This window comes from Sus scrofa, chromosome 4, assembly GCF_000003025.6.
Source record: "Sus scrofa isolate TJ Tabasco breed Duroc chromosome 4, Sscrofa11.1, whole genome shotgun sequence".
NCBI classification, from domain to species: domain Eukaryota; kingdom Metazoa; phylum Chordata; class Mammalia; order Artiodactyla; family Suidae; genus Sus; species Sus scrofa.
The window spans coordinates 76,370,215-76,387,507 of NC_010446.5; the positions used below are offsets into that span (position 1 = coordinate 76,370,215).

The following is a 17,293-nucleotide window of genomic DNA, read 5'->3' on the forward strand; positions in this document are numbered from 1 at the left end:
CTCCTCCAGTGGACTTCCGCCTACTTCTGACCTGCGTCCTAACGTGGGACTCAGGTCAAACCCCCTCTGGCTGCAGAACCCATGGTGCCTTCGGTCTCAAGTTGAGCCCCTAAACCTGACCATCATCACAACTGGAGCTTTTGCCTTCTTCGCCCCTGGAACAAATGCACCTCGTGGAAGCTTGGCCTGGCAGGGAAAGCCTTGCTTTAAGCTTTGCTGGGATGTGTTTTATAATGGGGGTCATTTCGGTTCCCAATTCCTATTACCAAGGATTAAAAATCCATCCTCTGATTTTAAGATAAAATTCTTCCTCTTCATTCATTTCTTTCCTAGCTCATTTTTCTTTCTCTAGCTAATAAATACACGTTTTTGTCTACAACACATTCCTCTCCAACTAGCAGATCAGAGAATGGGGTGAAATGAGAGCTTCCAGGATACCTGGACATGCTTCCTTGATGGAAGTTCTCCTTCCTCTTACTCATTTGATTTCAATCTTATTTTATTTTACTTCGCGTATTTTTTAATTGAAGGAGAGTTGATTTACAATGTTGTGTTGGTTTGGGATGTCCAAAAAATAAATATATGTATTTATACATATACATTTAAATATATATTCTTTTTCATACTCTCTCCTATTTTGGTTTATTGTAAAATGTTGAATATAGTTCCCTGTGCTATACAGCAGGACCTTGTTGTTTGTCTATTTAATTAATTAATGCTTTTCAGGGCTGCACCTGCAGCATATGCAAGATCCCAGGCCGGGGGTGGAATCAGAGCTGCAGCTGCCAGCCTATACCACAGCCATAGCAATGTGGGATCCAAGCCAAATCTGCGACCCATGCCACAGCTCACGGCAATGCCAGATCCTTAACCCACTGGGCAAGGCCAGGGATTGAACCCCCATCCTCATGGATACTAGTCAGTTTCATAACCTGCTGAGCCACAACGGGAACTCCCTGTCTATTTTATATATAGTAGTGTGTATCTGCTATTCCCAAACTCCTCATTTAACCCTCCCCCATCCCCTTTGGTAACCGTCAGTTTTTTTCTATGTCTGTGAGTCTGTTTCTGTTTTATAAATAAGTTCATTTGTACCATACTTTAGATTCCACATATAAGAGATACGGATGATATTAATATATCCTTCAGTCACTGTAATGATTTTCTTTTTCAGAAGTAGGAACATAACTAATATTTACGTTTTCATTGGGATGGTGTTATATTACCTATTCCCATCTAGAAGTCAATTTTCAAACCTGACCATCATCAACCAAATGAGGAAAAATCCCATAGGATAGCTGTGACTGCCACTCTTTTTTTTTCTTTTCTTTTCTTTTCTTTTTTTTTTTTTTTTTTTTTGGCTTTTTGCCATTTCTTGGGCCACTCCTACAGCATATGGAGGTTCCCAGGCTAGGGGTCGAATCGGAGCTGTAGCTGCCGGCCTACGCCAGAGCCACAGCAACGCAGGATCCGAGCCGCGTCTGCGACCTACACCACAGCTCATGGCAACGCCGGATCCTTAACCCACTGAGCAAGGGCAGGGACTGGACCCGAAACCTCACGGTTCCTAGTCGGATTCGTTAACCACTGAGCCAAGACGGGAACTCCTGACTGCCACTCTTAATAGTAGTACATCCCCTGGAAATGTGAAACCCCATGGGACCTCCTTTCTCATTTCAGTTATAATAAAAGACCTGAGAACCAGAAACCACTTTGGAGAGTCTTCGAGAATTGACCTACATTTTTCAAAATGATTGCTCTTAACTTTACTGTTGTAAAACAGTAAATTAATTAATGAGCTGAGACTCTATCAAGACAAAAGAAGCCTTTGCGAACCCTTTCCCTGCTTTCCTGAAGGATCCTTTCTTCATTGTTACGATTACCTTGACAGAGTGATTAAGCCATGAATTAATGACAGAGGTGATGGGGGACCATTTTGTTACTGTCACTGCAACAGGGGCCGCCTTTGTCTTATTGACTCTCTGCTACTGAAAACACGATCTGGAGAGTAAAGAATCCACCCAAAACTGACATCTTTATTCATAATTATTATCTGAGCTGCAGAAAGAGGAAGTCAGACTGCTATTTACATGGATGGAATCTCCTAGGCTGGGGGTTCAGAAAGGTGACTTTTGTCCTTTTTAATTGATGTTTTTGATGGAAAGTCAAATCAAAGTCACCTCAAGTCCCTTTAGACTCCTGTTCACTACAGATCCTACTTTTTTTACATACACGCGATTCTGATGGATTGATCCTCAGCCAGCCCACACACCGCCCTCTGCTCTGTTTGTGTGAAAGGGTCCCCATGACGGGAAAACAGGGCATGTGCATAAATTGAGCAAAAGAAGTAGAACTTCTTCAAACAGCATACCTCTGAATCATAAAGGGGAGAAAACAGTTCGACATACTTCAGACACTTTTTAAGTAGATGCTTAAATTATTACTATTTTTTTTAATGTGGAAGTCTAGAGTTCCCGCTGTGGTACAACGGGATTGGTGGTGTCCTGGGAGCCCTGGGATGCAGGTTCAATCCCCGGCCCGACACAGAGGGTTAAGAATCCTTCATGGTCACAGCTCTGGCTTGGGTTGCAACTGCAGTTCAGATCTGATCCCTGGCCCAGGAACCCCATATGCCATGGGGCAGCCCAAAAAAGAAAAAAAGAAAAAGGTAAAAGTCTGAAGTGTTGCCATGGGGTTGAATACTGTTCAGCATCAGGAGAGATCTCTAACCTCCTCAAGATCCAGGTAACCCCCATTCAGGAAAGGTCAGGGCAGTGATCTCCGCTGGCAGAGTGTCACCCGGGCCTGTTCTCTAACGAGTGCAGGCCTGGGGACAGTATCTTTGTATAGAGTTCAATTCAATTTCCAGCATATTAAATCTGTGACAGTGTAACCCAGGACAAGCTTTTAATTTAAAAAGCAAATCCAGCTCTGACAACAGCCTTCTCGTTGACATAATGGACAGTTCTTTTTAAGCCTGGGAAGCACAGTTCCTGTTTCCTAATCATACCACTCCAGTTGTGCACACGTCATCACGAGAAATGCAGAAGACAAGTCTGGCTTCCCAAGTGTCTACAGCACCTCTTCTGGAATGAGTGGTCTGGAACATTTTGGACATTAGCTTCAAAGACTTAGATATGGGTTTTCATGAAAATGGGTTAATTTGATTATAACTAAAATTTGGCAATGATACAAAATAAGTTGCATTATACAAAGAAGCTTAAGAATCTCTCTCCATGCATAAATAATACCAGTTCCTGGGTTTTAGACACTAATATTGTCAACTCTGGAAAATCCCTTGTAGATCCCGTTTGACTGCATGACACACACGGTAGCAAAGGCCTCAGAAGAACAGACTTTCTGGTGCACATACTCAGGGGTCTGGGCAAGCAAAAAAGAAATGTCTAAGAGTAGGATCAGAATGTTAAACCCAGAAAGAACTGTGAATATTATTTTTGACCAGTCACATCATACAGGCAGAACACTAAGCCCAGAAGGAAGAAACCAAAAGAAGCTCTAAGCCTGGGGAGCCCCAGGGACTCTGCTGCATCAGCTGTCACCTGTAACCTGGTTAGGGGACTACCTGGGGTCTGAGCCACCAAGCAGTCAAATACTCTCTGCTGACGCCCCATTTTGTCCATTTCTCCAAAGGGCAGCTGCCTCTCTAAATAAGGTCCATCGTTGAGGAGTTTCTGTCATGTAGTAAAAAATCCTACTAGTATTCATGAAGATGCAGATTGGATCCCTGGCCTCACTCAGTGGGTTAAAGTGGGTTGCCGTGAGCTGTGATGTTGGTTGCAAAGACAGCTTGGATCTGGCATGGCTGTGGCTGTGGCTGTGGCCGGGGTTGGGGGGGGTGTTGCAGCTCCAATTTGACCCCTAGCCTGGGAACTTCCATATGCCGCACCTGTGGCCCTAAAAAAGCAAAAGCAAAAGCAAAAGCAAAAAAAAAAAAAAAGGTCCATTGTTGAGACTCCACCTATGACCCTCTCCCTTCATCTCAGGGTTAAAAAGATCTAACAGTGTCACTCAAGCCACCTCTGGCCTCTAGGAGGTTTTGGACTGATTCATTTCTGTTTTTGACTCATCTTTCTTTTCACTTGCAATAATAATCTGGATTAGTGCTGTACATATACTAGACATGGAAGCAATGTTTCATGGAGGCAAGAATGTTGGTGTTGGTGGTGGTAATAGTGGAAGCTATAGCCTTGCTGTGTGAGTAGACAAAGAGGAGTGCCAGAAATACAAAAAATCATTCTGTATACAACTATATTCTTAGAAAGTCAGGTGTAAGTGAGAATGAAGTGAAAAATATTGATCCCAAGGCTTCCTCAGTCTGACTTTTCCATCAGCAAGAACAGGAAAGTGAAGGTGGGCTTCTTGCTTCATTTTTTTCGGAAAATAACTGGTCTTGTGTGACACTTATCCCCACTCCCCAGCACTAGTAACCTAAAACAGAGCTGTGTGATTGGGTGTATCCTTTACAGGTAAGGCTCACTTTTCCAATTTTCTGTACCACTAGAAACTCAAGAAGCAACAAGGCAGCAAGTACAGTGACACTCTTATAAAGAAGAAAGAATAACACCAGGGCATCATTCACAGACCAGCAAATATTCCCTGGACATGTCTTCTTGTGAGCAGAAGTTCCACAACTACTAGAGCAATTCCATGAGGCTTTGCCCATGACCTTCCTTCCCAACCAGCCATGCCAACAGTTACCAACGACACCATCTTACACCTAGATGGAAGTTACTTGGAGGGTGGGTCAGAATTACACATACCATTCAAGAGACTATCTCTTGCTGAGAATTACTGATTTTTTTTTCTATGAAATCCATCGACATATTTCAACCAGTTTACAAGATTATACCTGCTAAGCATGTTCTCATGACGAGCACCACACTGAGCCTTAAGTTTGATAATGCATAAGAGTAATAAAGCCAATTCTGATTCCAGGTCTTGCTTCCATAAGCCTAGAATGGGGGCCTTTCAAATTCTAAAAACAAGTCAAGGAAATGTGCTAACCAGATTAGCCCACGATTCCATATGAAAGGGGATCTTTCTATCTGTTCCTCAGTGACTGGGGCTCTTTAAATTTACAGGTAGACCATTCCACTCAAACTGTGCACAAAGAGATCACATTGAATGGCAAGTCATATATCTGGATATTCAAACATTAAGGATATTTTTTGTAAGTGACTATGGAAAGACCTTCAAAGCTACTGACCCAAGAATTTTGGACCTGTTCAAAAATGACAGCATCTATTTGTACAGACACCACTGCAGAATAGTCTACAATTTCATGGGGTAAAATAAGAATAACTTTTTTTTCCCCTGTGAACAGGGTACAGTTTATGTCAGTGGAAAAAGGAAAACTTTTGCGCTGATTACAGAGATACTGAAATAGGTATATCCACCACACAGATTTATGCATAAATGATTCCAGCTCAGACAGAAGCCCAAGTAAATGCACAGAGGACTGTCAGATTGTGTGTGGATTTACATCCGTTAGCTAACTCAGAGATTTAAATACCAAGCCCAGCACTCAGGAAGTGGTGTGGATTTGTGATGCTCTGGGGAAGACACAGGGTCCATAAACCAATGCATAGGTTTCAAAGTGACACGACTGCAGTATTTCAAGCGAACTCCTACTTCTCTCATGCACGAAAAGCAAAGGTGAGTCCACTGCGTTTGGAGCAGCACATGTCCACTGCATAAAATCTCAGAGCTGGGAGATAGTCAGGTTCAACCCTCTGTGTAATAAAGTCTCTTCTACCGCAATTCTGCCTATAGTTTCCCAACCTATGCCTAGACACGCCAGTGATGTGGAACTCAGTGCTTCGAAGGATTAGCTGATCTTGGGATCCCTTTGACCACTTAACATTTTTCTCTTTTTTTTTTTTTTTTGTCTTTTTGTCTTTTTGTCTTTTTGTTGTTGTTGTTGTTGCTATTTCTTGGGCTGCTCCCGCAGCATATGGAGGTTCCCAGGCTAGGGGTTGAATCGGAGCTGTAGCCACCGGCCTACGCCAGAGCCATAGCAACACGGGATCCGAGCCGCGTCTGCAACCTACACCACAGCTCAGGCAACGCCGGATCGTTAACCCACTGAGCAAGGGCAGGGACCGAACCCGCAACCTCATGGTTCCTAGTCGTATTCGTTAACCACTGCACCACGACTGGAACTCCAACATTTTTCTCTTTATGTCAATTCAAAATCTCTTCCTGTAGTTCTCATCCTTTTTGCTCAGAGGGTCAATGCAAAAGTCTCTTCCATAATCCTTCAGGGCTTCCCAGAGAGCTTTCAAGTTGAGAGGTTTCTCTTCTACCTAATCCTCAGTTACAGCAACCATTTTCCATATTTCTTTTTTTAAGTCATGTAGTCTACAAAACTACATGACCTAAAGAGGGAAACATCTAAAATTCTCTATCTCAATTTCCACATAGGCAAAACGCAAGTGTCACCTCAAAGATGATTCGGAGGACCACATAGGAAAGAAAAGATGGAAACCCTCTGAAAACTGAAGTTCTGTACCAATACAAGGAACAATTTTCTAAGGACCAGGAGATCTAAATTTCAATAAGGTGAAGCCCACCATATCCTGGGGAAAATATCTTCAAACAGTAACACAAACTTTGCCAAGAATTTACTTTACGAAAACTTTCCCACCATGTTGGGCCTATTTATATGGTCCAATTCATTCCATCCAAGCTCAATTTGTTTAAAATCAATGAACTTTTATGAGTGAAAGAGACATGAACAAGTCAGAGAGGAACTGATGACACATACCCCCTCTGAACCTTTCAACTTTTTGGTTTTGCCGTTCCTTCAACTAACAAGGTTTTACCACTTTTGTCAATGCTCTTCCCTCTTATAATCTTTTGATGATTTCTCAGTGCCTTCAGAATAAAATCTACATTCCTTTCATTATCCAGCCCAACTAATTCTCCATCTGAACCTCTAGTGCTATCTCTCCCTCACCCTCAACGCAAAGCACACCCTAAACCTGCCTTGCTCCTTCTTGCCTCTCTGCCCTCACACATGGGCACAACCACAGCTACATAGCCAATGCCAGCAGATCTCCCACCAGCCAAACCTTTGCTCAGACATCCCCTGTTCGAGAGCCCTACCTGAACCCCTGAGGTGGTCTGAGTTTCCTGTTCCTACCACGTGCTTATTTCCCTGTATTGAAATTGTCTGCTTACTATCTGTCTTCTTCATCAGAAAGCAGATTTCTTGAAAGAAGATGTGTATTTTATTCGTTTGGGGATGATTAGTACCTAGCACAGAGCTTTGCAGGTGCTCAATTCAGACGAATAGATAAATTAATATTCAGCAGATGGACCACAAATATATGGAAAAGAGCCATTCACTAAACTCAGAAAAGGAGACCCATCTTGCCTGACCTAGATCAATTCTGCAGAACTAACTCAGAATCAGTAAGGTACTTTTTCAATAGTTGAAGCCGTAACCTATATGCTATTTTCCTACCGGTTGTTTATCGCTAGAACTTTTTATCATTTACAAAGCACTTTCTGCTTCTTCACATACATTGTGTGCCCTTTAATCATTAATGCCACTATAAGATCATGTTACCCAGCTGGGATTTAATGCAACAGCCTCAGCTCATCCAAGTGGTATGGGAAGCAGAGCACAGGACTTAGACGACAGGGGCTCTAGCCCCTGTTCTGCCATTAAACTACAGGTGTGTTATTGGAGAAACATCCTAACTTGTCTAAACTCAGCTTTCTCTCCAATTCTGCCAACCTCGGTGAAGGTAAATTGTCATTTCTTATACATTGTTGTCCTTATTATGCAAATTGGCATGTGGAAGTAGCTGACTGAGCCAGAAAGAGCACAGACTCCAGGGTAAGACAGTTTTGACTTGTTTTGACTCTGAGCTACATCACATAAGAGATGGATAAACTTGTGCCAGTTACTTAATCTCTCTGAGCCAGTTCTCTTATACTCAGACATACTAATGATTAGATGAGATAAGGAGTATAAAAATACTTGCAGATTTTTCAAGTGCCGTATAAAACCCTGGTTATCATCATTCTTGTTTGGCCAGGTTGAAGAATGGCATAGAACAACGTTTCTTGGAGTGCTTCGTGTGCCACTGAATTCCGAGAGTATTTAACAGGTGTGCCTTTAAAAAGTTATCGGCAACTGCAGAATAGCTTAGTAAGTAAACGCTTTGAGAAGTTCTGCTGTGGGGAGATCTGCTTAACTGTTTATCCCGTCATTTTCCCATGTCCTTGAACCTGGAACACATGTTAACGCTTGTGGGGATCAAGCATGAGAGATGCAGGAAAAGCTGTGTTTTCACCAGGTGACTCTCACAATAAGCTATTTAGAAACAAAACCCAAAATGATAAAAATACTCTCCATTCCATCACCCGTTGACTTACCCTTTGCCATGTGCCTATTTGCTAGAAAACAACTAAATATGTATGCACCTACACATGTAAATGTGAGGAGAAATTTAGCTTGAATTTTAAGAAACGTCTTAAATCCTGAAGGAAGAAGACATCTAGATATAATTGATTGTGGGTATGAAGACCAAACACTGTTTCAACTGGGCATTTATGATTCCCATTGGCTGAAGTGCCCTCTTCATAGCTTCTGGAATCACACGATATGAACAAGAAAGCAAAGTACTTTCTCATTCATTTGTAGGTACGATTCCTTTAAAGCCATGATTGCTTTTTTCACATGGTAGAAAATATTCACTTCATTATTTCAAATGGCTCTTTTCTAGTATCAACTCTTGCGACTTTAAAAGCTGACATTAATTTCCCATTAGTAAACTTTAATTAAAATGAGTATGTATCACGCTTTGGGTGGTTGCATTTGTAACAAATGTCCGAATACATGCAAATCTTGTCCAAAATGTTTCCAATAGCTTTTTCTGAACAAGCAAACACTTTGATGTCTTTTCAAAGGATTTTATCTGCAGAGAGCTTTTAGCATCTGGCTCTTACCTAAAATGACTAGAATGCTATGGAAATACAATGGATAGTTACCAACCTAGCTAAAATCTATTCTATTGATCTTAGAAAGTAGCATGTTAAAAACATGAGTAATGATCTCTGAGCTTTGAACCATTCATACCCTGGTGTTTTCTGCAAACCTTGTGTACAATGCATTGCAAAGAAAAGCTAGAAAAAGCAGAAGGATGTTCCTCATTTAAAGAACCACAGTGCTCAAAGATAATGTTCTTACACAGTGATCCGAGATGCACTGCATCTCACCAGCTTATCACCAAAGATGCATCCCCCAAGTTCCCTTCAAATAGTCTACACTCAGAGAAGTTGAAACAGTTCCGAGTGCATCTGAGAGGCAAACCCCATGAATTCTGATCCCATGTCAAATTCCTACATCCAGCTAAAGTTTTTTGTTCTGCTTTGCTTTGCCTTTAACATCCTAAGGCGAAAATGAGGCTGAGTCTTAGACCAAGCTTCCACCTAGTTACCCCATTATCCTTCAACTACTTAACCAGAATCCAAGAACAGTAGGATTAGATAACTCAGATATGCATATTAAATACATTATTCCGCATAGGTAGACAAACATCTGGAAACATGTCCAGCAATACTTCCTCCCAGATGACTTTGCATTAGCAGAATAAATTTCAAAGCCCTTAAGAAAAACAGGGTAGAAATGCTTAACAAAAAGGAGCCACATGACTACAGTTTCTCCAAGGGTTGGGCTGGTTAATGTATTTGTCTGAGAGGTTGGGGTTTTCCTTGGCATCCAACCCTCCCCGCTTCCCTCCTTCCCTTGGACAGCTTTGCCATATGGCCAGTTGACCCAGTGGCTGTGGTCTCACTGAGATGTGTTTAGGTCCTTGTCTTTTCCTAATTATTTCTGACTTTCTGCATTTTCTATCCTGAGATATCAACATCATTTTTCAACTGGGAAAATGTTTGGTTTAGCAGGTCTAGTAAACAAACCATAATGAAAAGGACTTCTTCAGCCTTAGACTTTGAGATCTGATTTTTCATGCCATATCAATCTGTAAGAAGCATAGGTAGTTCTTAAGTTAATAGAACTGAGAAGTGTTTGCATTAACATAAATCTAGAAATTTTAAAGGTGAAAGTGAGTGATTTCTAAAGCTGGCATAAAGTTTGCAGAAGTTCACAAACAGAAAGTTGTGTCATTTATCACATTACCAGAGTAAAACTGCTAATCATGAATCCTAGCCACAAAACAATTCCAGGAATTAAACCCAGCATTTGAGTTCTTCATCAAACTTGAAGAAGAGCATCAAGCCTGTCTTTGCAACAGTCAACCACAAGAAATGGAGCTAGCACATTTCAGTGACACTTCAAAAATCCCTGGAGTCCAAAATATGGAGGTTTCCAACATCAGTTTGTCTGATCGCATACAATGTAGCACTTTTCCAGAAAGTATCTATTTAAAAAAAGAAAAGCTTTTACCATTTGAAAGGTCACTGTCTAAGGCAATGATTTACAAGCAGTGGTCCTGGGAAAGGTTGAAAAATAAGCACACTTACTCTACTCAGTGAAAAACACTGTAGTTCACCATAAAGAAAAAGAACTTTTTAGTTCTGTTCCACAAATTCTCCAAGTTGTTTCCACTTGGGAAAACTCATCACAGTTCAGGACTTAAAATTTTTTTAATCACAAAAATAACTGCAAATGAAATTGAAAAGGACACTGGCATAGCAGAAAGTAGTCCCATATCAGTGCACTTGTGGAGAAGTTTCCTCATTTCACTTACACTTAACTAGGTCATTTTAAACAAACAAACATAAACCCCACAAAGCAAAAAAACAAAACTCCAGGATGTTAGCATGCAAATACTTCAATGCAAAGAATTTTTGTAGAGGTAAAATGTCACTTCAAAAAGCACAACGCAGAGCCACGCGTTTCTGAGCACACTGCTTCATTATATTCCTAAATCCAGCCAGTGATGGCTCAAACCATGGTTCCCTCTGCCCAGAGAGTTTAGCCCTGTATTCAGGTTGTAAGTGGGAGTGATGTCTGTGTAAAAAGACTGGGAAGATCAGATGACAAGCAACAAAGCGAGTCCATGAAGACGCCAAGTGTGATCCAAGTTTACGAGATGCACGACCCTTTTCCACGGGTTCTTAGTTATATGAGAAATCAGATACGGCGAAATAATCAGAAAGCGCAACATAAGAGTAAGTCTGGGACCCATAAAGTGCACTTACTCGTATTTGGAGAGAAACATAAATAAAAATATCGATAGCCTTCCAAAAAGGCAAGCGTGTCCCTACTAAGCTTAATTCGAAGCACAGGACTTCTCTCTAGTGATAATTAAAAGGCGAGTACTTTGGAGCAGCAACAACTCCCATCTAACTAGCAATAGCGATTTTTCTCAGGAACCAAAAGACACCATCCAAATTGCAATATACACCTCTAATTCAACATAATTAAAGGAGATTTTTAGAAGGTGTGATAGGCATCCTCTGTACTCACTGAAACAGTGTCACTAAAAACGTGTGTGTCACTGGGGGGTGGATAGCATATAGATAGAGAAGCTAGTGAGTGGGAATACAGAAGGGATGAGGTGCTCAAAGCCACTTTGCTGCCTCTTCCTTGCTTCTCACTTCTCCCACGCCCCCCCTCCCCTGGTCGTGATCACCAATTTTAAAATGCCAAACCAGTTTTGAAAAACTAGCAAACAAACAAAAACGGAAAGAGTGTGACTAGGGTTACTCCCACAGCACCCCTAAACGATTTTCGTGCAACAGCAAAGCAGTGGGGATGTAATAGCAGCAGCAGCAGCAAATCTCCCTCCAACATCCCCACCCGTGATACAGTACCTCCAGATCTGCCCGAGCTGCAAGATGTGGATGAGTGACTGCAGGAGCCAGATGCAGAAGGAGCAGGACGCAGACCTGTGTTTGCCGCCGGCCCGGCTGCTGGCGGCGGTGATGTTGCTCTTGCTGGCGTTGGATGCTTGCCTTTGCGGCGTGGAAGGACGAGCCTCGCCTTCCGCGGCTGCAGACCCGCTGCTGACCACTGTCTTGCAATCCGCTCCAGGCTGCGGGTAGCTGGAGGCGGCGGCGGCTGTGGCGCTGTCCTCGGTGCTGAAATCGTGCACAAACCAGCGGAAGCTAAACACTTGCACCGAGAGCGAGCCGAGCACCACGAAGAAAAGCGTAAGCCCGAACCACCAGCGCTGGCCGCGCAAGTAGTAGTCCACGGCGAGCCAGATGTCCGTGCCCACGTCCGCGAAGTACACGGCCACGGCGGCCAGGATCCAGAGGCAGTCCCACAGCGAGTAGCGCCGCTGCTCCCTGCCCAGGCGCAGGCACAGCGCCGCCGAGCCCGCCCCGCCGCCGCCGCCGCCGCCGCCGGGGCCGCCCGAGCCCCGGAGCCGCCGCCCGAGCCGCCGCTCCCGGCGCAGCAGCAGCAACAGCAGCGCGAGCAGCCGCCGCCGTCCCGGCAGCAGCCGCCCCCCGCCGCCTCCTCGTCCTCGGCTCCCGACCCCGACGGCAAGCCCGAAGCCAATCCCTGCACCGAGCCCGAGTGGTCGGAGTTCTGCAGCGGGGTGAACGCCACGTCGCTGCTCTTCTTCATTTTCAGCCTCCCGTCTGATTTAGCGGCCATGATGCCTCCGAAGCGGAGGAGCGCCCTCCTTTATGTGACACCTTTCCGCGCTGTCTCCTCCTCCCGCCACCTCCTCGCCTCGCCCTGGCTTCCCTCTCTGGCGGCGCGGCTCCCCTCCTTCTGCTCCTGCGCCGGCTCGCCTGCCGCCCGCCGCCCGCCGCCGCCCGCCGCCCGCCGGGCTGGGCGCTGGGCCGGGCTAGCGGCGCGCCCGGAGCCGGCAGGAGCGCCGCCTGGCTGCCTGCGCGGAGCCAAGCTGCTCGCGGCGCCCGGCGCGCGCCCCGGCCCGCCGCCCGCGCTGCTCGCTGTCCCGGCCCCGCGGCTGCCGCCCGAGCCGCCGCCGCCGCCAGCAGCAGGAGCAGCAGCGGCCGCCGCCGCGCTCCTCAGACCTGCACATTCCTCTCCTCCCCTCGCGCGCGCTCCCTCCTCCCGCTTCCTCTCCTCCACCAGCTGACTCCGAGGGAGAGGATGACCTCATCCCTTCTCTTCCAGCTGCCGCCGCTCCCACCCCGGCTCGGGAGGGGCGAGGGAGGAGGAGGAGGGCCCCGGAGGAGGGGCGGGGACCGGGAAGCGCGGCTGGATGCGGGGTGGGGGCGGCCGGTCCCCGGGGCCCGGGGAGGGCGGGGGAGGCCGTCTCGGGCCCTAGCTCTCCGGACTCCGGAGCGCGCCGGCTGGCTTGGACCGACCCTGGGGGAGGGTCGGGAGCGCGCGGAGAGGGGGGGTGGTCCCCGCGTCCAGCCGGGGCGGAGGTCGAAGGAGGGTGGACACCGCGGGTGTGGCAGCGGCAAGGGCTGCGGGGCGCAGGCCTCTTTGTGTTCCGCTCGGAGCCGCGGGTGCGTGGGGAAGGGCTGGGGGCGCATCCGGGGCCGGCGAGGGTTGGGGGACTGGCTTGAACTCGGACGCCAGGGCCCCGACTGCTGGCAGCGGCCGTGGGTGTGCCCGGCCTCGGAGAGCGGCGGGGTAGAGGGCGCGCAGGGCCGCGAAGGCGCCCAGCGTGGATCTGGGGCCGCGGAGGACGGGCGGGCCCGCCAGGAGCCCCAAGTCCGCGCCCTCGGGGGAAGGGACGCGCAGCCTCCAGGCGCCTGGGTGGGCCGGGCCGGGACAACCTCGGGGAGGAGAAAGGGCGGCCCGAAGCCCTCCGCAGCCTGGTCCCCCTACAGCCTGGCGGGGACCCCCACGCGCTCTCCGCGCCTGGAAGACTGCTGAACCTGGAGGGGCGGCGGCGCGCGGCCGCATCCTCCGGCAGGTGGGACGCGCAGCACCCCGGCGGCGGCTCCGGGTGGCGGTCGGGCGGGGCCGGCTGCCTCGGGGAACCGGGAACGGAGCCCCGGCCCACAGGCGGGGAGTGGCGGAGCCTGGAGCTGGCGCCACCTCCCCGAATCCAAAAGGAGAATTACCTGCGCTTAGAGCTATAGGATTTGCAGGCTTGCCTAGTACCGCAACTCCAGAAACGACTCGAATAAAATAAATGAGTGATCCAAGTGGTTCACCAAATTACATATAAAGAGAATCTGAAACATTTTGCGGACTGAAAAGACTTAAAGATCCAATAGCTATAGGATCCTTTATATATGTATGAGTATGTGTGTGTGTGCGTATAATCTTAGTCTTTGATTTGTCTCACTTAACTTTTGCAAATGTAAAAAACAGGGAGTGTAATTCTTAAATTATACTGTGACTCACGTGTTTTAAGACCAGAGGGAAGTGAGGCAACAGGTATTTCACCTCCACGAAGAACACCATTGTGGTTTTCTAAACCTGGAGGCAAAACCTAACACCCTCCTGCTTAAGGGTAGACCTCAAGCTCTGTTCCAACGTGTGTCTGAGCCATTCTTAATTCCTGGCATTATGGAGTAGAATTTCTCCTCATGTAGACATAGCCGCCCCATAGCATAGACATCTTATGCTATGGCTCCTCCACTGTTTTGGCACCCAGCCTGGAAGGGTGGGCCTTGCCCCATCCCCCCAATCCTTTCTTCTTACGGACTGCTTCCCTGGACAGCCTTACTTGGCCTTTCCCTGTCAGCCTGACAGGAGGTTGTTGGGCCAAGGAGCCCATAAATATTACCTGACATGTACAACTCCAGTATTTCTAAAAAGGCATGGCCAAATGGTGAATAAGAGTCATGGCAGGACCATGGAACCAGTTATGTTGCCGAGCCAAGGGTGTGGTTTTTTGGGTTTTTTTTTTTGTTTGTTTGTTTTTTTGTCTTTTTGCCATTTCTTGGGCCGCTCCTGAGGCATATGGAGGTTCCCAGGCTAGGGGTCGAATTGGAGCTGTAGCTGCTGGCCTGCACCAGAGCCACAGCAACGAAGGATCCGAGCTGCGTCTGTGACCTACACCACAGCTCACGGCAACACTGGATCGTTAACCCACTGAGCAAGGGCAGGGATCGAACCCACAACCGCATGGTTCTTAGATTCGTTAACCACTGTGCCACGATGGGACCTCCCCAAGGGTGTGTTTTAAATCTAACTTTAAAATTGCACCCTCTTGGAGTAGAATCAGCCTTTTTTTTGGGGGGGTGGATACCTGGGGGGTTTTCCCCAAGGTCCAAATCTAAGATTCCATCTCCAGGGCACTACAGCTGATCTCACTTTGTGCCAAACCACTGGGGAGAAGAATGATCTCTTAGGTAACTGGGTGCTGGAGGATAGAGTGTATTCTCGGTCAAGTGAAGTGTCTTACAGTGCACCAGGCATGACAAGGCTGCAGAGGATCCGAGGTTCTGGAGGCCTGGAGCTGCCTGAAGTTTCCTTTAAAGTGGAAACTTTCTTATTCCATTGTATCCCCTGCATCTAGCACAGTGCCTGCCTGCACAGACTACTCGCTCAATAAATATTAGTTGAATGAATGTATGAATTTATAGAAAGAACATTACACAACAGAAGGAATGCTACATTCTGTACTAACTAATGTTTCCATGGAACCGGGAATTATTAGGCTTATCCTGTTAGGTTCTAAAAAAGAAATAACCAGTAATACTTTCCTTAGTAATACATTTATGCAAAACCATCCAGACATCTTTTTAAAGTTTTACTCTGGAAAGTAGTGGGAGTTAGTGGGAGGTGTGCAGAAGCAGGAGGCCAGGGAAAGAGCATTCCCATCCAAGCTCTGCTACGTCCTGGGCCCAGGATTGGGCACATTGGCTAATTAAGAGAATGAATATGAGGATTGGCTGAGATCATGCTTATTATTGTGCTTTGTATACAAGATTTTTCTTAAAGGTCTCTAATCCCATAAGCCTATTACATCTCAGGACTTGGATTTTTTTTGGGGGGGGGCCACACCGGCGGCATATGGAGGTTCCCAGACTAGGAGTCGAATCAGAGCTACAGCTGCCGGCCTACACCACAGCCACAGCAATGCCAGATCTGAGCTACATCTGCAACCTACCCCACAGTTCATATCAACACCAGATTCTTAACCCACCGAGGGATGCCAGGGATCAAACTCGCATCCTCATGGACTCTATGTCAGGTTCTTAACCCGCTGAGCCACAATGGGAACTCCACTTTCCCACTGTTTTAAATGATCTTTTCTCTGTTCTTCTTTTCCCATCTCAAACTTTCGATACCTCCTTCCACAGCCTTAGTCTCAGTTGATGACTTGCTTCCCATTTCACTGAGAAAAATGAAGCACAACAGAACAGAACCCACAAAGCTCTCGGCACCTGTCCTGCCCCCCAGTGAGCATCTGTACCCGTGCTGAGCTCCTGTCGCTACAGGGGGACCCTCCACTGGTTCACCAGCTCCCATCCCCTCACAGCTCAGGAGCACAGTCAACACTAATTTCCACAATCATCAATTTCCCCTCTCTGCTGGGTTACCCCCCATCCTGTATAAACATGCTCCTATTTCACAAGTTAAAAAACAAAGCCAACCAAAAAACACTGAAACAGAACAACAACAACAACAAAATTCCTTTGATTCCAGTTCCCTTTCTAGCTAGCACCACATTTCTGTGAAATCTTTACAACAAACTCCTTCAAGAGTTGCCTAACCTGGCTTTCTTCAATTCCCATTCACCTGACCTCTTGAATGCAATCAAAGAAACCAACAAGCACTCCACCGAAACCACTCTCACCAAGCCCCCTGGCATCTAGCTCCACTTCACCAGACATCTCAGCCTGCATCTTGCTTGAACCCGTCAGCAGCATTTGACCTAGTTGATCGCTCCCTGCTCATTGAAATACTCTCTTCGCTTAGCTTTTACCTCAGCGTGTACTCTTGGTTTTTTTCCCTCTCTCAAAGCCTACTGCTCTGGAATTCCCATTGTGGCTCAGCAGGTTAAGAACTCAGCTAGTATCCAAGACAATGCAGGTTCAATCCCTGGCCTGGCTCAGTGGGTTAAGGATCTGCTGTTGCAACCAAGGTTCAGCATAGGTCGCACACATGCCTCGGATCCCACGTTGCTGTGGCTGTGGTGTAGACCAGCAGATGCAGCTCCGATTCGACCCCTAGCCTGGGAACCTCCGTATGCTGCAGGTGCGGCCATAAAAAGCAATAACAACAACAAAGCCTGCTGCTCGGCTCATTCTAGGTCCTTGCTAATTCCTCTGACTTTTTTTTTTTTTTTTCTGTTTTGTCTTTTTTCCTTTTCTAGGGCCATTCCCGCAGCATATGGAGGTTCCCAGGCTAGGGGTCGAATTGGAGCTGTAGCCGCCAGCCTACACCACAGCAACTCAGGAT

The 17,293-nt window shown here is 46.7% G+C and overlaps 1 protein-coding gene across 1 annotated transcript in view; it reads right to left on the minus strand.

The window, feature by feature from the left end:
* Positions 1–12,762, minus strand: part of XKR4 (XK related 4) — a 326,082-nt gene extending 313,320 nt beyond the window's left edge. Inside the window, 2 exon segments of the mRNA XM_021089366.1 lie at positions 11,815–12,365; positions 12,368–12,762. Of these exon segments, the coding sequence (XP_020945025.1) occupies positions 11,815–12,365; positions 12,368–12,604 (788 nt within the window). The 5' untranslated portion in view covers positions 12,605–12,762.